At 30.1% G+C, this 26,052-nt stretch overlaps 3 protein-coding genes across 4 annotated transcripts; 2 read left to right on the top strand and 1 right to left on the bottom strand.

Moving 5' to 3' along the window:
• Window positions 9,018-10,020, top strand: LOC18596307 (protein LURP-one-related 11). The gene is made up of 3 exons (XM_007024698.2): window positions 9,018-9,345; window positions 9,442-9,684; window positions 9,793-10,020. Exons 1-3 carry the CDS (start codon window positions 9,109-9,111, stop codon window positions 9,925-9,927), a joined length of 615 nt encoding a protein of 204 aa, XP_007024760.2. The 5' UTR covers window positions 9,018-9,108; the 3' UTR covers window positions 9,928-10,020.
• Window positions 10,351-13,850, top strand: LOC18596306 (translation initiation factor eIF-2B subunit alpha). Its single transcript, XM_007024697.2, has 5 exons — window positions 10,351-11,029; window positions 12,477-12,629; window positions 12,738-12,879; window positions 13,089-13,330; window positions 13,480-13,850. The coding sequence occupies exons 1-5, from the start codon at window positions 10,559-10,561 to the stop codon at window positions 13,684-13,686; spliced, it is 1,215 nt and encodes a 404-aa protein (XP_007024759.2). The 5' UTR covers window positions 10,351-10,558; the 3' UTR covers window positions 13,687-13,850.
• Window positions 14,077-14,814, bottom strand: LOC18596305 (protein SENESCENCE-ASSOCIATED GENE 21, mitochondrial). 2 transcript variants are annotated; one of them, XM_007024696.2, is made up of 2 exons: window positions 14,664-14,814; window positions 14,077-14,469 (listed from the first exon to the last, which is right to left on the bottom strand). In XM_007024696.2, exons 1-2 carry the CDS (start codon window positions 14,699-14,701, stop codon window positions 14,250-14,252), a joined length of 258 nt encoding a protein of 85 aa, XP_007024758.2. In that variant the 5' UTR covers window positions 14,702-14,814; the 3' UTR covers window positions 14,077-14,249. The 2 variants fall into 2 exon arrangements, with proteins under 2 accessions (XP_007024758.2, XP_017979280.1); XM_018123791.1 differs by having other exon boundaries at window positions 14,077-14,466; window positions 14,664-14,812.

Raw genomic sequence — 26,052 nt, 5'->3', positions numbered from 1 at the left:
CTCCTTTATTTATTTTAATTCATTTCTCTTCTCATTCTTTCTTTCATTTGTGGCTGGCCCCCCTACATTCTTCTCTTTTTTTTGTCTTTTTTCTTCTTTCTTTTCTTTGTTCCATGTGGCTTTCCCCTACCTCTATTGTGCCTTCCATTATTTTGCTGCCCACTTCACATAAAAAAAAAAATTTTTGTTTGACTTCCCTTTTGCTTATTTGGTCGGCCTTTCCAACATCTTTTCTTCATCATCTCTCTCATTTCACTCCCAATTCCTTTTTATTTCTTTGTTATTTTATCATTTGTTTTATTATTTATTTATTTATTTTATTTCTTCAAAATAATAAAATTTATATATAAATTCTCAACTTCATTTTATTTGATACACAACCCACCAATGTTCGTATTTTAAAATTCTATCCTTCTGACACATGTAAAAATTTTAATTTCTTTCTATCTTTCTTCTCTTACACGTGTACAACTAAAATATCGAAGTCGCATTTCAACGCGGTGTCACCATAATATTTAAATATTTACTACCCGTGTTAGCTTGCTTAATAAAATCATGCGGTATAATTACTGTCGTTTTTCTTCACAATCCATCCTTACTTCTTCTCCCTCACTTAAATTAGTCGTATACCCTTCTTCCAGATTAATCTTCGTAATTAATAAAATATTAATATTTAATATTATTTTATTTATAAAATAATATTTTATTTTAAAATATTCTTTTCGTCCGTAACCGCTTTTCGACACTTAAATTTGCATCAATTATTCCTTCATCTTACCGAGACGGTTACATTGACTGCTATACGAAGGTATGAGGTGTTACACCACTTATCCTCGAGGTTTCTTGCTAGTATCATTCATGAGACATATTAATATAGTTACTCTTGAGATAGACACCAATCTCAAGATTTCATAAAGCATATATGCAAAATAGCAATTAGATGTACATGTACAAATATTACCAAATAATAGCATGGATTATCAATTAATGATGATCATCAACAAATATAAAATTAACATCTCATGAATGTTTAAAACAAGTAAAAAAGGTCTCGTCACAACTAAATGTAAACCATGATGTGATAGTTATATAAATAACATACTCCCATCAACCAAGTACATCAAAAGATCCTAAAATACCCATGCTTTCAACATGTCTATTAAAAACTGTAGGTTTTAATCCCTTAGTGAAAGGATCAGCCAACATGTTATCAGTGTCAATGTGCTCAACAACAATGTCACCATTTTTAACAAAATCACTAACCTTCATATATTTTATCTCCAAATGTTTGGACCCACTAGTGTTTTTGTTGTTCTTAGTGAACAACATAGCAGACCTATTATCACAATAAATTTTAAGAGATCTAAAGATGGAATCAACAATACAAAATCCAGAAATAAGATTTTTAAGCCAAATAGCATGCATGGCAGGCCCATAACAAGCAACAAACTTAGCTTGCATAATAGAGGAAGCTAAGAGCGTTTGCTTAATACATTTCCAAGAAACAACTCCTTTAGCTAACATAAAAATATACCCTGAGGTGGACTTCATGTCGTCTTGACAACCAGTGAAGTTAGAATCTGCATAGCTAATAATCTCAAGGTTGTACACCTTTTTGTATACCAGCATATAATCCTTCATCTTTTGTAAATATCTTATCACTTTCTTAGCAACAACCTAATGATCCAGACTAGGATTAGCAAGATGTCTGCCAAAAATCCCCACTGCAAAAGCTATGTCTGGTCTAGTGCAAACTTATGCGTACATAAGGCTTCCAACTGCACTAGAATAGGGTATGTTTTTCATAGATTCTCTCTCCAAATCATTTTTTGGACATTAACTAAGCTTAAACTTATCATCTTTCACAATAGGTGCATCCCTAACTTTACAATTTTGCATGTTGAATCTACTTAGCACACGATCAATGTATGCCCTTAAGGAAGCCCCAATAAATTTTGAAACCTATCTTTGCATATCTCAATCCCAAGTACAAATGAGGCATCACTAAGATCTTTCATGTTGAAAGTCTTGGATAATGACTGCTTAGTTTCATGCAGCAATCCAACATCATTAGTAGCTAATAAGATATCATCCACATACAACATAAGAAAAATGAACTTACTCCCATTAATCTTAAGGTATATGCATTGATCAATTTTATTTTCCTTAAAACCCATGGAAGTAACTATCTCATTAAACGTTAAATACCATTGTCTAGAAGCTTGCTTCAGACCATAAATGGACTTCTTAAGTCTACATACCAAATTTTCACTCCCTAATTCCTAAAATATTTTAGGTTAAACCATATAAACCTCCTATTCAAGGTTACCATTCAAGAAGGCTGTCTTCACATTCATTTGATGAAGCTCTAAATCAAAATGTGCTACTGAGGCCATGATGATTCTAAAAGAATCCTTGAAAGACACTAGTGAAAAAGTTTCCTTATAATCTACTCCCTTTTTTTGAGTAAATCCTTTTGCCACCAACTTAGCTTTAAACCTCTCAAATTTTCCTTTAGAATCTTTCTTGGTTTTATACACTCATTTGCAACCAATTGGCCTACATCCCTTTGGAAGTTCAACTAGCTTCCAAACACCATTTTGAGCCATAGAACTCATCTCATTTTTCATTGCGTCCATCCACATAGCACACTAGGGACTATTAATGGCATCACTAAAAGTCCAAGGGTCCACCACATGATTAATATCATAATCACTCTCTCTAAGAAAAATCATACAATTATTAAGAATAATAGACTTTCTTTGCCTAAAAGATCTCTTTAAGGGCACTTCAACCTCATTTTCCTGAATAGGATGAATATCAATAGGAGTAAAAACAGGATCTTGAGGAGGAAGATTTACAACATGTTGCCCAAAATCCTTTCTCAACAACCACAAGTACTATACTATCTTGTAAAATTAGTAAAAGAATGATTACATGTCTGATAGGCTCACTACCATCAACAACTTCAATCATAACCTTATCAGCAACATCCAACTCTAGAAATTTTGCCACTTGTGATTCTATAACTTTAGTTCCACATGTAGAGCAAAAGAACTTATATTCTTTAGAATGGTCTGGGTAACCTATGAAGTAGCAACGAGTAGTTCTGGGTTCAATCTTTCTTTTAGAAGGATTATAAATTCTAACTTCTGTAGGACATCCCCAAACTCGAAAATGGTTCAAACTGGGTTTCCTATTGGTCCACAACTCAAAAGGTGTTGTATGAATAGACTTACTAGGCACTCTATTAAAAACGTACAAAGTAGTTTTAATGGCTTTACCCTAAAGGAAATCGAGAAGTTTAGTCTTAATTATCATACTCCTCATCAGTTCCTTTAAGATGCGATTTTGCCTTTTGGCCACACCATTTTGTTCAAGACTACCAGACATGGTATATTGGGCAATAATTCCACACTCTTGTAAATGTTTGGCAAACGGTCTCATGTGTTGTCCAATTGTACCACGTTTACCATGATACTCACCTCGTCAGTCAGACCTAACAATTTTGATAACTTTCCCTAATTATTTCTCTACCTTAGTTTTGAAAATTTTGAATTTTTCATAAGCATTAGATTTTTTATCTATTAAGTAAAGGTAACCATAATAAGAGAAATCATCAATAAAGGTAACAAAATACTTGTTACCACACAAGGTAAAAAAAAAATTTCTTAAACCGGGAATTAATTATTTGCCTAAATTCTTTAATTTGCATACTTAACCCAATATATCCAATGAACCATTCATGCTGAGATACTAAGCCTGGATGTATCTTATTTGGTCCCAAATAGTATTCGTTGCAATAAAACTTATGGTCTTGAACCCTTTTTTTTAAAATTTTTTTAAATAAATAAAATATATTCTCTAAATTATGTATATAATTTCAATATGAGAGTATACAAATTTAGAGACTAATATAAGGAGAGTACATCTAGCCATTCAACTCAAACATATGCATATTTATTTTCTATCACATGCATTCTAAAAATATCTCATCCAAAATATTCAGAATAATTAATTAAATGCACATAAAATTAAATAAATATTAAACGTGTATTCAAAATTCAAAAAAATAGTACAACATGTAGAGTTGGACAAGTGGAGATGTACCGTCAAAAAATACTTCGAAAATCATGGACCTAATGGGCCCCACGTGCCTCACACTCCACACTTGAGAGTGGGCTTCGCTACCCAATAGAATTTTTTTATTTCTTCAACTTCGAATTGGGTCAAATCTAACCCAATTAGATCAAATTTGACCCATTTGGGTCTTTATGCTAATTTCTCTTTAATTCTTGACTTTTTAAGTATTTTGATGAAATTGATCTTTTTAAATTTCAACTAAGACTTTGTTTTATTATGCCCATGCATTAAAACTAATCAAAAACAACAAACCCAAGATCAATTAATCAAGATAATTAATTTTGAAAACCCATTCTTAACCAGTTTTAAGTTTTCTTTAAAATTGGTTGTAATACACTAATATTTTATGTAATTAAACTTAGAAATTAACTTTATAACATATGTAAGTTGATTTTTAAAAGTCCAATTTGAATTAAAACACATAAAATATAAATGATTAATTAAGAACTAGATATTGGATTTTATATTCAAATCCAAAACTTACTATCTAATTCCTATATCTACAGTATGAGTTAAAAAAATTTATACAAAATTAATCTATGCATCATAAGGAATAAAAGCCCCAACCTTGTGTCCATAAACAATAATCGAAAAATAAATTTCCAACACAAAAACTATGTATGCCCCAACATACAATTTTACAAAATAAATACATTAAATTCTTAAATTTTGTTAGGTTTTAATTTCACATAAGTTGCTCTGATATCACATGTAAGTTGAATCCTTAGATCCATGTGTGAATATTAGAATACCAAAAGCATCAACTATTTATTGAGTACTTTTTAATTCATAGAGCTAGCCATTGTTCGCAGCGAAAAAATAAAAAATTCCTAATCAAGGCTAAATCTTCCTCTTTGCGCTTCTCTATTGTTTGTGGTAGCTCTCAATGGGTAGATACCGTTAGGTTAGAAGGGGAGAAGGGACCTAGCCATATATATATATAATAAACAAAACCCTAATACAAACCTCTCCATTTAAGACGTATTGAACCAAGGCCTACACAACTGCCAAACCACACTAACCTAATTAGATGTGCAAAGCCCATCATTAACCAATGACTTTACTATTAATTGGGCTCTTATGCTTTATCTCACAATAAGGCTAAACTATTCATCTGTTTTATAAAACCAAAATTACCAATTAATAAAAGCCCACATAATAGAAAATTCTAACATTTTATCTTAAAGAAAAAGATTAGTATATGATGAAACGTAAATCCACAAATATTAACTTGAATTTTGTAATATTAAATTTCTTGATAAGAATTGTACCTTACTTACAACAACAAAGTCATATTTTTTTCCTTAAATAATTATTTAGTTAAAAATATAAATTTATGGATAAAATTAACAAATAACTAATAAGTGAGAGTAATGGAGGAGTTTACATGGAATGGAAAACGTTTTTCTTTCCATTTTTTAGTGGAAAAATTAAAAGACCTTGATCATTAAAGATTATGGAAAATTAATTAGGTCAAAACACCCAACAAGTCCCTGTACCTATACATTTTATTCAATTTAATCTCTATACTCGAAATTGAAGCAATTTAATTCTTTAATTTTGAAAATTATTTCAATTTAGTCTCTTTCCTTAACGGCATTAATTGTCGCTAAAAAGGATGACATCGACACTGACATTAATGATGATATGGCATATTTTGATGATGTGGCACCCACATGATGACGTAACGTGCCACATGACATCGATGTGCTGGTGTTGCACTAACATACTGAGGTGTCAGTGTCACGTGGCAAATCAAAAAATTTTCAAAAATTTTTTTTGTGCCACATCATAGGGACTAAATTAAGATGTTGATAAACTAAATTGAAAAAAAAATTAAAAATACAAATAATTAAGTAGATGATAAATATATTTATTAATAAATCAAATATTTAAGTTTAAAAGATTTATGATGTTAAAAAATATAAATAAATATTTTCTTACTTGATTGTTTGATTCTAAAATATGTATATTAATTTATCTTTTTTTACAAAAATTAAGTTTGAATTCTCTTTCTATAAAAAATTTAAAAAAAATTTCATACTTAAAGTCAAATTTTGATGAATAATTTGCATTATGTTGAAATAAGATAATAAAAAATGACTAAATAAATTCTTTTTTCTTCTATTTATAATAGTATAAAAATTTAAAATTTATTTGATTTAATTTTTAACTCGAGTTAAACTGAAATCAGCAAAATAGATTGATTTAGTTACAATTTTCACAATTTACAAATACCCATTGTTTTGGAATTATTCAATCTCTACCCAATTTGCCTTTTATTTAAATTTATTCAAAGTTTCTTATAAAACGATTTTATTTAAATTCAAATATCACAATCAATTCTACTAAATTTAAATTTAGATTATTAATTTGGATCTATAAAAAATTTGTAAATACAAAATAAAATGGTACAAATATTTACAATTATATTTAACTCTATCAACCATAAATGCAGTCTTTAATCCAGAAAATTTCAACCTAAAAAAAATAATCTGAAATATTAAACAAAATAAAAACATAAAAAATAAATAAAACATTGAAAGGTGGAGCAACTCAGATTCTATAGTTGTAATAAAAGGTTTGTCATGCTTAAATTAAGCAAGTCAGAATAAAGAATTATTTTTATAATCATTGCTAACTCTATATCTCCTTTCTTCATTTTTTTAAAGAAAACTAAATTAACCTATTTTGTTAATTTGAATTTGGCTCAAATTAAAAATTAAATCAAACAAAATTTAAATTTTTTTACTATTATAATAAAGAAAAATTATTTAGTCTTTTATATTATTTTATTCCAACATAATGTAAGTTATTCATCTAAATTTGACTTTAGGTATAAATTTTTTTTTATAGAAAGAGAATTTAAACTTAACTTTTACAAAGAAGATAAATTAATGTACATATTCTACAATCAAATAATCAAGTAAGAAAATATTTATATATTTTTTTACTTCATAAATTTTTTTACACTTAAATATTTGACTTATTAATAAATATATCTATCATCTACTTAAATATATGTATTTTTCAAATATGTTTTTTAATTTAGTCCCTCAATTTCTCAAATTTGTTAAATTTAGTTCCTGTATTATATATTTTTATTTAATTTAGTCCATATGACGTAACACAAATTTTTTTAAAATTTTTTTTTGAGATTTGCTACTTGACACTGACACTCCAATATTTCCACGTTATCATATTAGTGCATGTCAACATTACCACGTCATCATATTAGTGCTACATGGTACTATCATGTCATCATATCGATGCCACGTGACATGCTATGTCATTATATGGGTTCCACGTCATCAAAAATATGTCATATCGTCATTGATGTTAGTGCTGACGTTATCTTTTTAACAAAAAAATTAGATACTGTTAGGGAGAGAGATTAAATTGAAATAATTTTTAAAATTAAAAGATTAAATTATTTTCATTTTGAGTATATGAATTAAATTGAACAAAATATACAAATATAGAGATTTGTTTAGTGTTTTGACCAATTAATTATATATCAGATATTATTGGACCACCTAGTTAAAAATACTAGAAAATGATCGCTTGTGGTGGATTCATATCTATACTTTTTTATTATATGAAACGTGAGTTAAGCATTTGAGATACATATCAAGAGTTGGAGATGATCAGATAACCTTCCTAGAAATGCCTTGGAAATTTCCTGTGTCAGAGAACTTCAGTTCCTCATGTTTTTCCAACCATGCAATGCAAGCTTGAGATTGGAAGAGCCAACTGGCCAAAATTATATTTAATTTGTCTGGTCAGCTAACTAACTTCCCCTTTCGGGGGAGGCCCATGTATATCCTAATTACGAAAAGGACTGGCTTGGATTGGGAAACTGGGATGAGACCTTATTCCATCCAGAACCTGTTTGCTAGTTGCCACCATTATTAGACTTCACTCGAGGCCGGCCTCTGGATTTTATTCAAACCTCATGCTCGGGAAATTAAAAGTACCATACGGAAGTTTATTCATGAATATTAATTTGAGAGAGAACTCCATCAAAACTTGAGGTCTATGATTGGTAAACGACTCATGAGGTATAATGTTGTAATAAATATATGTTTATTATCTTTAAATTCTGACCTCATGCTTAACAACGGGCGATGAGCAATTCCTTATCGCATTTCCAATCATAATAACCGCACACACACATATATATATATATATATATATATATATATATATATGTAGTAGTTACGGTTCAAGCTTTCTGAACCAATTGTAGGCTTAATTAATAAAGTACTGTAGACGATGATGCGTCATTTCTGATAGCGAAAAACCACGATTAAAGCATGAGCATGAGTTTTTATCATTATCAAAATGAAAAGCACACAGGAATTCAGACAAAGATCCTACTGTTTTGCACTATCAGATAAACTGATTGCGAAAGCCGCATTAGTACGACACATTGTGTTGTAAATGCTGAGTGAGGTGTTACGCACACCTTGGTTTGATTTGATGATCTAGCTAGCTTAAGGTGGTGGTCTGACTTAAGCTGCATGTTTTCCCAGTAAAGCCCATCCGACGTACGGAGTCACTGAAACGATAAGGTTCAAAGAATAAATTACAGATTGATGATAGACATATAAACATTCTGCAATATTATACTACTAACGATCACATTTTTAAAACCTTTATCTCTTAATGCTTAAAGAACAAGTCAAGAAATAAAACCCAAATCATACATAATACTCCATATCAGCTTATCACTTAATCTCTGAAATTAATGCAGTTGATTTATTGGATGTTAATTAATAGAAATTCATATAATAAGAAAGATACCCTTTTTTAAATTATCTAGGTAATCCCTCCAGTGGTTATCAAGCACGCATGAGTCTGCTAATTAATATTCTGGCTTCTTCAGTACCCCACAAAATAGCACTAAAAAATGTGTATAAAACCTCCCGAGGTCTTAGACAGAAAATCCAAACATTCTTTCAGATGGCAAAAATCCATCCCCAAGTCCCACATGCTTCTCTTGTCCCCGTTCCTTTCACGTCCAAGCAAGAAACTTTCACTATTTGGATGAAATCTCTGATACTGAGCAGCAAAGGCTGCACTGTATTTGATTCAAACGGCCAGATTGTTTACCGTGTCGATAACTACAATTGCAAGTGCAGCGATGAAGTTTACCTCATGGATTTAACCGGCAAAGTGTTATTCACCATACGGAGAAAGGTAAGGAAAGCAAATTTTGTCAGCATCATTTCAAAAGTTGCACTTGGTTCCTATACAAACTATATATAATATGGAAGCCGCTTGTTCTTGTTGCAGAAATTTAAGCTGGTTAGGTTCTGGGAAGGGTATAGATCATCCGATGGAACAGTTAACGATGAAGATAAAAGGCCAGCTTTTCGAGTTAGAAAAAGCTTCGGGATATTAGGAGGGGACTCGCTCTGTGACGCTATTGTTTGGTTAGATAAAGATCAACAATGTCATTATTATCGGATTGAAAGCTGCGCAGGCAAGTCTTCAACATTCAAGATTGTAGACAAATTTGGCCGCCTTATTGCTGAGGTAAATTTGGTACTAAATTACTAATACAACTATTATTAATTATAGTTAGAAGAGATCTCTTTGTTTTGAAGTTTTGCTCACAAAATTTCCATGTGTTTGCATGAACAGGTGAAGAGAAAGCAATCAAAATGTGGAATTAGTTTAGGAGAAGATGTTTTAGCAATGGTGGTGGAGCCCCATATTGACCATTCCCTCATCATGGGCCTTTTTGTAGTGTATAGTCTTATCAACTGTAAAATGTGAAATTGGTGAAGCCAATAGAAGTACTATAAAGCAAAGCTGTAATTAATTCTTATTCATATGTTTATTATGTATAAAGTGTTGATTATTCTTCCACATTTGGTATTAATTAACGATAATCTCCTAATTATCTTTCGAAACACTATTTTCTTATTTGAAAAAGATAAACTTATTAAGAAAGATTACAGAGGAATTTAAATATAATTCTTTAAATAAAGTAAAAATATATCCTTCACTATTGGGTTGTATAGACATTACTATTTCACAATCTTTTTTAACTTTGACTTAATAGTCATATCTAATTCTTATTTCATGCTTGCCGACCAAGCAAAAAGAAAGCAATTAAACAATAAAATTATTGAGGCTATATTTTATTAATTTAAGTATATAAAAGGCTGCAGCCTTTTCCCCCTACGACATCGTTTTTTCTGATTCCTTAAGCAGGCACATAATCAGAATCTCCCTCACAACCGCCGCCGGGAACCTTACCTTGTTCTTTTTTCACTCGCTCACTTTCCTTAAAATTTTCCCGAGAAAGTGATACTCCCAGACACAAATACACACACCAAAAAAAAAAAACCCTTAAAAGTAAAAAAGACACACACGTACTCACCAAGCACACAAAATTTAATAAATGTGGTGGAGATCGCCTTCTTTCATTCTCGACAGACAGCAACAACAACAAAACGACAGCGTTCCGCCAAATCCCGAATCCCTCTTTCTCTCATCTCCGCCTCCTTCCATGGCCGAATCTCTCCAAAACCCTAAATCCAACATTTCTGCCTATTACCAGACCCGTGCTGCCCACCACGCTGTCGTAACTAGCGATTGGCTAGCCCAGGCCCAGGCCGCCGTCGGCAGCCACACCGACGATGAGGAATCGTCGGGAATTGATGGAAGAGCCGCCGCGACCGATGAAGACGGAGGAGGAGGAGGCGGGAAGGCGTTTAGTGTTATTGATGAGTTCAATAGCTGGAGGAAGCAGCCGGATTTGGCGGAGGCCGTCGCGGCTATTTTCGCCCTCGCGGCGGTTATTAGGGCTAGCCAAGCTACTACCATGATGGAGCTTGAAATTGAGCTTAAAAAGGCTTCTGATTCGCTTAAAGTGAGGCTTTTGGTTTTTATTTTAAATTAATAAAATGCTTTCTTTTTTAAGTTAGTGAATTTTTATTCTTTCGATTATGACCTATATATTATATGGTGATACTTAGTGAAATAGTAAAATTTAGTTTAATTTTCCTCGTTTAAATAATTTAAATTACAACGGTTTTACCATAATTTTATTAATCTTTTAGTGGCAAATTTTAGTTCATTTTCAATGTGTACATTAGGATCTTTAGAGAAATATATGTATATTTATGTTCCTCATGGAGGTACAGTCAACATTAATTTATCCACTGGCACATGAAAGTTTTTGAGCTAAAAGATATGAGAGTTTCAATTAGGCTTTCTGTGTTATTGTGTATGAAAGCTGGCTGATTGCATTTGCTCATAATTGCTATAAAAAGGCAGAAGATGTGCTTTTCTAGTTTTCTATGTCTAGTGTTTGCTACATTGCTATGACACTGAAATTTCCCATAACCACAATTTCCTTGCAGTCTCAGTTTTGCAAGGCTATTTAATGGTAATGCTAATGCCCGTATTATTGGGTTCTATGACTGTGAAGGCCTAATAATACTGCATTTCTTGTATTACTTTAAAGTTTTTCTTGAGTTTCGCATGGACATTGACTAGTATTGGCACCCTGGTTACAATTGTATAAGCTGCTCTGATTTCTATGATATAAAGCCATTGGAACTGCTTCGCTCTCTGTGTTTGTAAACATTGGCAATATGCATTTGTACTTTGGAGTGTTCTGATATATCTGGGGCTTTTTGGTTTTAAGAATGTGCATGTGCCAAGTAAATGGATGGTGCTTTGGAGGCAATTCTTATGCTATTGCTAGATCTTTAACATTTGCATGTTTAAGAGAAATGATATTGCTAATTAAAAGGTTAAAGGATGACTTATTAGGTATTTAGCATGATGATAGAAGGTGTTGAAGGAAAGGATTGGTGTGGCATGGTAAATCTGTTAGGATGCTTTTGTCCATATGTAATGACAATACTCTTATTTTTATGAGTTATCCTTATGTTATATGGCATGCCCTCAGATATTTGTAAGATGCATGTTCTATTTTAACAATATGAAGTCTCACCCTCTTTTCTAAAATTGAATGTGATTGTAATAAAAGGAAGTGATGCGTTTTAATGGCATAAAAGTTTTTATAATCAAAATGTCGAGGCAGTAATTTTAGATTCATTAGATGTGAATTTGGTAGGAATAGGACATTTTTTATTGGAATACTTTGGGTGAGGAATTCTGTTTATAGAGATTCGGAAATCAGAGGGCTTATCCCAGTCAATGCCGTGTTATGGTTGGTTTGCATCTGATGAAATCCTTCGAGAAAAATGAATTGCTATCCACTCTTTATTTGTTAGTTTGCTGTTTGTAAAATAATGTTGCTTCGCTTTCTGATTTGGCTTACCCTTAAGCATATGTTTTCTTTCCAGTCATGGGACACAACCTCTATCTCTTTGACAGCAGGTTGTGATCTCTTCATGCGATATGTAACCAGAACATCAGCTTTAGAGTATGAGGATTTTAATTCAGCGAAGTCTCGCCTGATTGAACGTGCAGAGAAGTTTGGGGAAATATCTTGTAAGGTATTTTGTATAATTTGTGGCTTTTAAAGTAACTGCTTAACTAATGCTAATTTTACAGTAATATTTCAAGCATCTCCATTTGAAAGACATTATTGCCAAACATTGCAGGCACGCAGGATTATTGCAATGCTTAGTCAAGATTTCATATTTGATGGTTGTACCATTTTGGTACATGGTTTCTCCAGAGTTGTTCTAGAAGTATTGAAGACAGCAGCCCAAAACAAGAAACTCTTTCGAGTTTTCTGCACAGGTTCTGCTTTCTAACTGTCTTGTCATCTGCATTGATATATGTATTTCTTAACTGGTCTAAATCAATGTTCTGTCATCAAATAAGGAGTCTAGTCCTTTTCAATTTTACGCATATGTTCTATTTCTGACAAGTGACTCAATTTTTTATTTCATATCAGATGTGTGTTTATGACAGAGTGCATCTTACCTCTTCATTTTCTTTTAATACAGAAGGAAGGCCAGACAGAACAGGATTACGATTATCTAATGAGCTGGCCAAGCTTGATGTTCCTGTAAAGCTTCTAATAGACTCTGCTGTGGCATATACCATGGATGAGGTTGACATGGTATTTGTTGGGGCTGACGGAGTAGTTGAAAGTGGGGGTATCATAAATATGATGGGGACATACCAGATTGCATTAGTGGCACATAGCATGAACAAACCTGTTTATGTGGCTGCTGAAAGCTACAAGGTAATTACAGCTGCTTTTTTTTTTTCCCTTTTCATAGGTATCTGAACATGGAAATTATCCTACATATGCACAAACCTAAGAAAGAAAATTTTAGAATGGAAGTTGAGACTAGCGACTGGCGTAGTTACTTATGTTGTTTTTCTTTGCAGTTTGCCCGTCTTTATCCGTTGGACCAAAAGGATATGGGCCCAGCCTTACGCCCCATTGATTTTGGGGTACCAATCCCATCCAAGGTTGAGGTTGAGACATCTGCTCGAGATTACACTCCTCCTCAATATCTTACTCTACTCTTTACAGATTTAGGTGTTCTTTCTCCTTCTGTGGTTAGTGATGAGCTTATTCAGCTATATTTATAGCGAGGAGGCTTAAATGTAATTTTGTTTAATTTTCGCTGATGAAGCTTGCCAATGCTTGCTGGTTAGGGTTATATGTAGACAGCTTTATATGTACCTTAAGTAATAATTTTGGATTCGATGCTTTGAAAATGATATCTGGTCATATATTAGTGGATTGGATTTTATACCAAATAGTATATATTTTACATTGCATCTCCATGTACACGCACATTGGACTCAAGAGAGAGATGTTGAAAGCTTGGCAAACAATCAACCCAGAAAAATGTCTCAAGTGGGTTGGTTTCGTGTGCGTGAAATGTCAGTGTAACCTTGAATAAACGGAAAATCAAGATTTCTTTAACGCATAGGGGTTAAGAGGAAACGCTTCACAGTATGGCAAAACTAGCACGATGGACAACAGGAAAGCAAGTCAAATTTATTGAGTAGACAGTAACAGAAATCAGCAAGAACCCTACTTAACATTATCAGACGAAACTGATCACTCGCTTAGGCTTACAAGTCTTTGCAGGCTGTAACTCTTGTTCTAAGTCAGGTCGTTGAATTGGCGTATTGTTGTCAAACTTTTATTTCTGTTTCTTGGAAAGAAATTTTTCCCTCAGTTCTGCAACGTCAATGTCGCCAAAATGATTCTCTGGAATCCAGTTGCCGGTCTTGGGATCTCTCATCCAGAACGTTTCCTTCTGCTCTGCCAAAACTTCTGCCCTCAATTCCGTTGCATTCCTCATAACTGATGCCACTGCTTGCACCTTCATGTTATCGGCTGCCACTGCATATGATCTTCTACTACAACACAAAAACAACAAAAACAAAAAAAAAGATCATCAATCTCATGATCGTTCATCATATCAAAAACCATAAAACCAAAAGATCCAAAGAACTTCACATGTAAATTACCCTAACAAAAATGGTAAGAAAACAAGGATAATAAACAAAAAAGAAAGAAAGAAAGAAAGCATATATTAAATAAAGAAATTAACCTGAGGAGCTGAAAGCTCTTGACGGAAAGCTGAGCCATGTTTTTGATTAGAAAAATATATGAATGGAGGCTGAGATAGAGAGGAAAATAAGAAAAACTAGGTTTTTTAATTCCTGTGGAGTCTGAAGGGAGAAGCGGCTTATTTATAAGTGTGCTTACCTTGTAGAAAGTTGTTGTAAGATAGAGTTCCAGATTATTTGTGACTTCTTTGCATAGAAAGATACGTAATGTGGAGAATCCGATTGCGATTCGGAATACAACTAATCTAAAATCACGTGGGAATCTGGAGTTGAAGCCTTCTCCCCATTTTTCCTCACTAGTTAATAACTTAATTATATACTTAATTACTTACACGCTAGGATGTTTTCTACGTGAAAAAGGCTATCAACACTTCACCCATCCCCGTCTCTGTTTACTTAAATTTGAACAAAAAGACCTGGAATTTTGTGGGGAACAAAAAAAAAAAAAACACTAAAAGAACTTATCTTCAGGATGAGTGATTGACTTAAAACACTAGAGTAATTCCAGCCTTAGTCTCGTCAAGTTATTCGGCTTAATATTCTTCAAATTGCTTTTTCCATGCAATGAACATTGGAGAGGGAAGGAAAAGGAAGAAAAAAAGAAAGAGAAAGTGGCCAAAAGAAAGGAGTATGAGAACATTTCTTTGGAAGATTGACATTGACTACTTATTATTTCCCAAATGTAAAAATGATGGATCACTTAATTGCATCATAGCCTTCGCATCAGCAAAGGATTAGATGCAAGTATATGCATGGCTTTAGGATAATAAAAGTTTACATCCAGATGATCGTGTACATGGTGAATGAGAATACATTATTAATTCCAATCCAATGCATGTTACATATCTGTTTTGTTGGAGACACAAAAGTTATACCATTATTGATGTTGAATTCGAATTAAGTCATGTGAATGAGAGATTTTTAATTACTAAAAAAAAAAAAGAAGCAAATCAGGAGCATATGCAGTCTCATTCTGCATGGGGACAACAATATTGGGCTTTTGCTGGCCAATATATTCCTATTGCAAATTGCAGAAAGCCGTTGATACCAATTGCAACCATGACAGCAAAATCCAATATAAAAGATGAAATATTGGGCAAAAAAAAAAAAAAACCAAGGCATCTCTCGTTTGATTAATGAGTTATGCTTACTCTTTATTCTTGGTGGTTTTCTCACAGTGAAAGCGTATGTATAGTTTTGTAGGGAAAGAAACACACCTGCAACACAATCCAAGTTAGGATAGTATCAGGCGTTGACTCTGGTATACATAGCAAGATATGTCTTGAAGCTGAAGCAGAGCATCTTTGCAAATAAATAAAAAAACAAAAATAAATCTACTCATCAACTATTCTACACCCCGGATTGCCCATTTTTTTTTGAAATGGAGGCTGCATTTACATAAGTCTGGACCAAGATATGCCTAACATATCAGCTAACAGTAAAGAGAAGATATTAGGTGGAGGAGCCCTTGAAAACATGGAGGTCTAGAGGAAGATCATTATGTTTAGTTGCCATCCAGTTGGGGCAACTATTGGCTTCACGATTTTGGTCATGGGTTTTGTGTCCAGAATCAAAGCTATGAGTAGGCAAAGCATAATCATATTTTGTGAAAGTCACCCATTACGCACTGAAAATTGCCATTTATATAGAATCAAGACCAATATTAAGGTTCTCATGTCCCGTTTTATCACTGATTCTTGATGTTGCTAAAAAGATAAATTAGGTAGGTCCTTCAAAGATGAAAAGGAATTTATATTGATAGAAACACATCAGATTTTTTTCCCCGAATATATTTCTTTTAAGAACATGAAAAATTTTATTAATAAATGAGATAGATATACATAATAATAATAATAAATGATTGAGCACAAAAATAATTATACATAATAAACATTTCGAAACCCTCATGATAGGTTTAATAATAAAGGTGTCCATAACCAAGTTGGGCCTACCAGACTTTATTTTCTTAAGCTTAGCCCGAAATTGATTTGATCTGTCTATTTAACAATTATTTTATTATTAAAATAAACTAATAATAATAAAATAATTTTATTAGATCAGAGATAAAATAATTAAAAGAAAAATATCCTTAGATTAGTGTATTTTCAAGACAATAGAATGTTTTTGAAAGAAACATTGAACAATGACAATATATTAAACCTGATTAGCTAAGGCTGCAATGGTTTAATTCCACATATAGAAATCTAAAAAATATCCATCCATAAAAAAAAGAAAAGAAAACCTTGAAAATATAGGAGCATGCTGTTCCCTCAATCTCAATCCTAGTTGTTCTTTTCTTCGTTTGAAAGAAGTGGCATGAAAGTGATATATATTATTACTCTATGACAATAAATAAAGAGTTCCAATCCTTTTGTCTTGCATTTCATGAGCATAAGATCAAATTTGCAGTGCACCTCTACGTTGATATCACATCTGTAATGCACAGTTGCCATGGCTGTGCCTGTTAGCAATAAAAAGATTTTTGTAACTTAGCTTCTAATATCAGAGCCGCGCATCAGCATCAGTTTAATTGTGACAATGACCAAACAATTGTGACAAAAATTTTAATAATTCCATAGTAAATATTTAATGACTTTTGTACCAAACAATTATGACATCAGATCATTGTTTAATGTCTCTTTCGATGGAGCTACTGCCTTTTAAGTTCAATAATAATTTTGGATTCACGGATATTCGTATTGTATTGTGAATCTTCTTTTATATTGTCTGTGGTTCAAGTTTGTCTTTGGAGTGCCAACAAACACTAGTTGAGATAATTTTGAATCCCAATTAGATTAGGATATTGAATTTTCTTTTTTGTTGAAAGGGAGAAATTTTATTAATTTTTAATCAACATGGAAAACAGATACCCAATATGCCATTTGACAAGATAGCTCTAATTTCCCTAGATAGAGAATCAAAGAAGTATAAACTAGTATCTAAGTTGAAGCCTATGTTAGTTAAACAGTTAGAAACCTTGTTGCCTTCTCTATAGATGTGGGAAAATTTCACCTCTCATTCCTTATGCAACAATGTCGAATACCTTCAAGCAAATCTGAATTTGCACTTGGATGAGATGAACTAGTAAAAATTGCCATTAAATTAGAATAAGAATCTTGTATTTAGTCCTATATTATATGGAACTAAAGAATATTATTAAATTAAAAGAGAGTTTAGTGAGCATTTAGCTTTAGAAGAAGAGATTTGGGAGAAGGGGTGTTGTTGAATTTACCATACAAGTGCACGTATCGTTAATAAGTAATATAATAAAAAGTAGAGTATCGTTTTCATGAGAAATTGTATTAACTATTAAAATTAACACAACTCAATCTTATTCAAACAATAAATTTTTTAAAATTACTGAAAATTAAAACAACTAAAACTAATAATGTTATCGTAATTAACTAGGTTAAGTCAATAAAAAAAAAGCCTAAAACCATAATATCCCTCAACACTTCATATGGATCTTTTCTACTCTTTCTACTCACTAGACAGTTGAGTTGTTAACCTAAAGTTCTAATGTATTTATAAGTCTCTTTCGATGTTCTTATAAGAATATCTCTCTTAACCAATCTATTATATTCCTATACAAATTGCAATTAAGAAAGACTTATTAAGTTTAGATTCTAATTATAGCTACATATGATATGTAAGTGTATTTCTATCTTATACGCGAATCAAATAATCATCTCATGCAATTGAAATTGAACATATGCTATTTCATCTAAGGCCTATACTAAACTCTCTTTTTCAGTTTTGTTTAAGTTATTCTATCTATGTAATTGGTAGTCAAACAATTAGATGCATTAATCACAGGACTGAAATAAATAACTCAAACACTATCAATCATAAGCAAGAAATAGTATTAAAAATTCAAACTACATGTTGGGTTCAATTGCAATTCTAGATAAGAAATTTAGTTCCTCAAAACTACTAAAAACATCATTAAAAAAAGTTTAACCATCAACATAAAACAAGAAAAGTATAAAGGACAAAAAAAGAAAAAAAAAACTAAGATTTGTCAAGTCTTCAATTTTCAAAGGTTTTCTTACTTGCTTGACGGCTACTTTTTCTTCATAAAGCCTTTAGTTTAAACTTGTCTTTCAATTTCTTTAAAATTTTCTTTAAATAAGCTCCAAAAAGACCTAGTTTGAGTCAAATCCGGAATTAGAATGTTCAAGATATTATGTCAGCGCTGCGGCGCCACTCCCTTAGTACCATGGCAGGGAGTTTTCTATTTGGTGCTCGTGCACCCCTTTTTTTCACGACATTGCGACGCCCATGCATCCATGGCCTAGGCACCCAAGGTTCTGTCCTTTTTTCTTTTCTTTGCTACACTGCTTCAACTTGTGACACAATTTTCTCTTTTTTTCAAGCTGAATTGGGAAAATAGTAAACATGAAAGTTGTAGCCTACCTCTTAGCTTTCCATTGGATTAAGAATCACATCAATTGGAATTCTAGAATGAGAGTTATGCTCAAAATATTGAAATATATACGAGAGAAACACAAACCTTTTATGCACTTTTCTTCACCAATGGAAGCCGTTTTAATTACACACGTACAAAAGCATAAAACTAAATCAATGCTAACTAAACAAAAAGCAAATTATCATCAAACTAAAATAAATTAACTTAAATTAAATCAATCCAACATGATTTATTAAACTAAGACAAATAGCTAAAAATATCTAATTCCTAAACTAAATCTTAAAAACTTAGCCAATTTAATACTCAAAATGTGACAAAATAACTCTATAACATAAAGTTATCAAAGGGATAAGAATTGTAAGTTTGAGACTAATCTTGTAATCTTTTGATTTCTTCTTAGCGAATCTTTCTTTGTCATTGTGCTCATAGACATAGGTCATCAAAAGATTGAATCAGGCAACTTTTTTGTGTTTTTGTGAGTATATTTGATTTCTTTCTTCATTTTATTGATTGTGTAAGATCTTGGGTGATTTTTATTAAAATTATTTTGTTATTTTCATAATAAATTGATATTAGAATTTCAAGATCTGGAGTAAATTTGACTTTTGCAATGACAACTTCATCCACCAAGTATGAGATTGAGAAGTTTAATGGAAGAAACAATTTTAGTATGTGGTATGTTAAAAAGCGAATGTTGCTAGTGCAACAAAGACTATTAAAGGCACTAAAGGGAAAGGAATATCTTCCCATGGATCTGTCTGATGATGAGAAAAATGATCTTTTGGTGAAAGCATATAATACTATTCTACTAGCTTTATCTGATGAAGTACTAAGAGAAGTTATAGATGAAGAATTTGCTGCTACAATGTGGCTTAACTTGTCAACATTTATGGAACCAAAGTTTCTAAAAAATTGACTTTATATGAAGTAACAATTATATACTTTCAAGATGTATGAAGGTACATCTGTTAAAACCCATATTGATAAATTTAACAAAGTTATTCTTGATTAAAGAATATTGATATTAAAATTGACGATGAGGATCAAGTCCTAATTCTTCTGTATTCTTTGCCTCCATCATATGAAAACTTTGTAGATGCTATGTTATATGATTGAGAGACCTTCACTTATAAGGATGTCAAGGCATCTTTAAACTCTAAAGAATTAAGGATGAAAGTTGATGTTACTCGGAGTGAAAATCAAGTGGAAAGCCAAATTATGAATAAAGGTAGAGGCAAAGATAATGGTCTAGACAAAAAAGGCAAATCCAGATCGAAATCAAAATCTAGAGTAAAAGAGAGGATTTGTTAAATTTGTGATAAAAAAGGATATTAACATCAAGATTGTACCAAATTCAAGGGTGATGAAAAAATCAATAAGCTTAAGAATGTTGCAAATGTGGTAGAAGATTATTTAGTTACTTTTGAAATAGGCGATTATGTTCTTGCGGTTTTAAATGAAACTTCTAAGGAAGTCGATAGTATTCCTGAGATTACCAATGATAACCTAATTGATACATGGATTATGGATTCAAGTTGTTGCTTCCATATATTTTTTAAGCGTAATTGGTTTACAACTTATCAATTTGTTGATATAGACAACATACAATGAAGATCAAGCTCTTTAATTGTTGGGATCGATACTATGCAGTTCAAAATGTTTGATAATATGGTAAAGACACTTGAGTTGAGACATGTCTCTATCATGAAAAATAACCTAATATTTTTTAGTTTGTTAGAGAAGAGGGGTTACAAATTCAGTCATCGAAATGGTATCTTAAAGGTTTCTAGAGGTGTCGTGACTATCATGGTTGTGTGATCAAAAGATTGTAAAGTTGAGTTTTTGTGAGCATTGTGTCTAATAGGGCAAATGGGTGAATTGAGTGGTTGGGTCCGTCATACTTAAAGATCAAATAGACCAAACATTTTTAAAAAAAGACCAAATATAAAGGAATACTAAACCAGGCAAATATAAAATTGATTCAGTCAATTTGGTTTTGGACCAATAGACCAAAATTTTATCACTTTTTTTTTTTACAAATTACTATATTAAAATTTATAAACTTCATCTATAATTATAAAATATACAAATTATGTATAAATTAAATATATGTATATATAATATATTACTTTATTATATATATGAAATTAATGACACAATTTATATGTTATAATATATTAATTTGTATATCAAAGTTTGTATAAATAATAACTAATTATAAACAATATGTTACAAAAACTAAGATGATAACTAATAAAATTGTTAAGTGTAATCATATAAATAAAGTCTATTATAAGTTACAGTAATGCTTATGTATAAATATATGTACATATGTAATATATTACTTATGTAAATATGAAATTAATGACATAACTTATATGTTATAATGTTTTATGTTAAAGTTTGTATAATTAATAACTAATTATAAACAATATCTTATAAAAACTAAGATGATAATTAATAAAGTTGTTAAGTGTAATCATATAAATAAAGTTTATTATAAGTTATAGTAATACTTATGTATAAATTAAATATGTATATATATAATATTTAGATAATTATTTATATATATTCATAACATTTTATAGTACAAAACATTATTAAAATATAATAATTATAACATATTAATATATAAGATATTTACTATCATATATTATAATATTAACATATAAGTTATATCATTTAAAATATATAATTTGTAATTTCATATTAATACAGATTTATAAATAAATATATATAATTAAAATTAAATTGCTATGATTATATTTGTATACGTACATATAATAAACTAATATATTTTAAGTATATTATTAATTAAGTTTATTATCAATTCTTATTAATACATATAAAAATATTATATATATTAATATATATATAATTAATTTGTTTTTTGGGTGAATTTGTCTAAAATTTTTAAAGTCGATTATCAACCAAAAAACCATTTGGATCAAATATTTTAGACCAATTGATCTAATAGATCAACTACGCCGAATCATTTTATCTAAATCTTATTTAGGTTGAGTGGATAATTAGTCTAGTTTGATTTTGCTCACTCTTAATGTCAAAGACAAATAACGTCAAGTGAAGCTTAACACTGCAATTACTTGAGCCAAGAATACACTAGACTACATCTATTCAAATTTATGAGGTCTTTCTCTGATAGCATAAAAAAGAAGATTATTGTAAGTGCTAACCTCACAAATAAATATTACTAATTTTTAAAATAATAATATTTATTTTTAAGAATACTAATTTTTTGCATCTATTTATTTTTAAGTCAACAAATAAAGATTGGGTGAGATGGAGTTGGAAAGAGAAAAAATATTTTTATTTTTAAAATCCTTAAAATTTTGAATTTATTTTTTAAATAAGATAACATTATCTAATATTTATATAAAAATAATACGCTATCAATGGATCAAATATGATTTAACTACATTTGACCACCTCCTAGCCTTTGAGTGTTGCGGCTTCTGCCTTCTTCTCATTGGTCCCTTCTCCATAAAATTCTTTTAATGAAAAGAAATTTGAACCATCAATTAATCCCAGTTGCATCACCAAATTAATAGCATTGACAATTGACAATGACAAATATATATAGTGTGTATGTTTGAATTAATTTTACCTCCATTAATTAATGCCTGTTAATTATTTTCCTTCCCATGGATCAATTAATTATTTATAAATATTAAAGTTTCTCTGGATAAGTGATGAAAATATTTACATAAAATTATTTTTAATATTAAAAAAAATTCCAATCTTACTCTTTATATACGATTTACGCACAGTTGTTATATAATTCCAGACTCGTACTATTTTTTTTTCTTTTTTTTTTATTACATAGACATGCCACTATATATACATGGAATTGATAATGAGTGATTAGCCTCATTCATGTACGCCATTTATTGTGGACGGTGGCGACAAGACAGAGCTGGCAAGGGCCCACCAACAAAACATTTTTTGTTTGGTCGGGCACTTATAAAACTGTTTTTGATTTCTTGTTGTTTTCCCAACTTTGTTAAATTTTTAGATATAATATTTAAATTTTTTAAAATTTTTAAAAATTTAAAATAAATTATTATTTTTTTATATTTGATTAAATTTTTATATTTTTATTTTATATCAAATTATGATTTATAAAAATAAATAAATAATTATTATTATTTAAAATATCACTATCATTTTATATGATATAATGATGATGTGACGTGTTGATATATCTAAACCAATTAACTAATCTCATGTAATAAAAAGAAAATCAATATATGTAGAATTAGAGTAACCTCACGAATGTTTCCAAATTCTCTTTAATAATATTGAGATAAAAGCCTTATTGGCTTTTTGCAATTTATAGTTTAATCAAACCTCCCACTTTCAAAATGCAGTAGTTAAGATAATTAAGAAAATAAGTTAAATTAGTATAAATGTTTTGTGCATAGGCTTTGCCGGTTTAGTCTATAGTATTATGAATAAGACAATGATCAACAACCTATTTTTCGTTCTTATTGTTACGTATACACACACTTCAAATAAGATAAGTAGATTAAATGCAATTTTCTCATCAAACGTGTATCTTATATTATCTTAGCTTTAAATACGTAACAAATGCAATCTCAATCCTTTATTTTAATCAAGGTCTAACAAACAAAATATGAAATCAAAGTCATGGGCCCTATGAATGTCAAATTTATATTATTTCACAAACCATAGGATCATGTATCATATCAAGAACAACTGAAAAAACAAAGCAGAATACAAAAATGAGGAACTTCTTTTCTTCATGCATTAATTATATATAGAACTTCATGAATAACAAAAACACTAATTGATTAGTATGCTGATCTACTAGTTTAGGCGTCAGTTAATTTTTAAACAAATTAAGACTCTATTGATTGGTAGTGTTGTTGCCAAATGTCAATACTTAGAAGGCAAACATGTTTAGGGGTTTTTTCTAGGGTCTAGGGTTAGTGCAATCAATTGAGTTTTAATTTTTTTTTTATTTGAGAAAAAACAAAACAACTAAATTACATCATTTTAGGTCATAAAACACTTAAAGTGTCTGCACATAAAATATATGAAATATTTTTTGGTGAAAAATCAAATTGATGTATCCCAAATGGTAAGTTATCATGATGTGTAATCATTCAATCGACACATTGATTGACTTCACGATGTATATGAGAAATTGAGCAATCTCAATCCCAGTTAAGGAGTTCTTTAATTCTTCTCAAAAAATAAGCATTCGGATTGGATAGCGATATAGGACTAGTTAATTTTTGCACTATTAACAATGAGTCTGATTCGACCTGAATCTTTCTGAAGCCTTAATTCTTAGGGATGTTAACGGCTAAGGTATTCGCTAATTTTGAAGAACCCGAACCCGATTAAAAAATAAAGTACCCAAACTCTATAATTACCCGAATATTTTTTAAATTTACTATCCTAACTCGAACCCTAATACATACTCACTATCTGATAATTATCAGAGCCGGTTTAAAATCTCAATTATATTAAAAAAATTATAAAAATACTTTCATAGATACCCAATTATTCGAACCCGAATTCGTACCTCGTATCTATATACAATAATATTTCCATCCATACTTCATATAATTCACCAATACTTAAATTAATAAAAGCACACAAATAATAAAATTTAAATTTAAATAATAAAAAATAAATATATCAAATATCAACTTAAATAATTAAAAACAAATATTCAAACAACAACTTAAACATTACAAGTTTAATTAACTATATGGGTTTGTCCATGAAATTAAAAAAAATAACTAGGTTCCAAAATTATTTTAATTTCATAATTTCTTTTTAGGTATATATTTTATAAGTTTATATACACAAAAGTATATATTATAAATAATAATCTTATAAGTTATAATTTTTATAAAGATAACACAAAATAAAAAGAAAATATGTTTATATTTAAAGTATATATACTAAAAGTATATATATAATAATAATTATATTTTTATAATTTAACATAATATATAAAATATATGTATTAAAAGATATTACAAGTTAATTAATAATCATAGTTTAATTAATAATATAAATTTATCTTAAATTACATGAAATTAAAAAAAATATAATCGAGTTTGGATATCGAGTACCTAAAGGTAGACCTGACAATTCGTATTAACATGTCGTAAACGTGTCAGATACGATTAGACACGAAACACGTTAAGGCTAAACACAAACATGACACGTTTAACATTCGTATCTTAAATTTGAAACACGTACACGTTTAATACACGTGTAACAAGATACGACATGATTAACACGTTTATTAAACGTGTTAATATATGACACGACACGATTAATAACACGTTTAACACGATTAAATAAAAATATTTACAATTAAATATAATTTTATTATTTAAATTTAAAATCTATAATTATAAAAATAATTATAATAAAAAAATAATAATAACATCAAATAATCACTAAAAGTTAAAAATTATGATTGAATATATATAATTACATTATACCTTTTATAAAATTTAAAAAACTTATTAAAATAATTATTTAAAATTATTTATATAAGATTAAAATAGTTTTTAACTATTAATTTTTAATAGGTTAATAAATATGTCACATATACACGTTTAAATACGATAACACGATTAAACACGATAACACGATTAAGTAAACGTGTTTGTCGTATCAGACATGTTAAGACACAAAAATTTTCGTATCTTAACGTGTCTGACACGATTAGACACGAAACACGTTAACACTAAACTCAAAATCTGTTTAACCCGTATTTTCTCGTGTCGTGTTCAAAATTATCAAATCTACCTAAAAGATGATACCCAAACTCTATCCGAATTTGATACGAATAATAAAATTATTATCTAAACTCAATTATAAGATATTTTAATTTTATATATCTGGGGCAGAGATACTCATAGATATCGATA

The sequence above is a fragment of the Theobroma cacao genome, chromosome 6 (assembly GCF_000208745.1).
Source record: "Theobroma cacao cultivar B97-61/B2 chromosome 6, Criollo_cocoa_genome_V2, whole genome shotgun sequence".
NCBI classification, from domain to species: Eukaryota; Viridiplantae; Streptophyta; class Magnoliopsida; order Malvales; family Malvaceae; genus Theobroma; species Theobroma cacao.
Note: the sequence above shows the minus strand (reverse complement) of the source record. Positions and strands in the feature narration are given on the sequence as shown.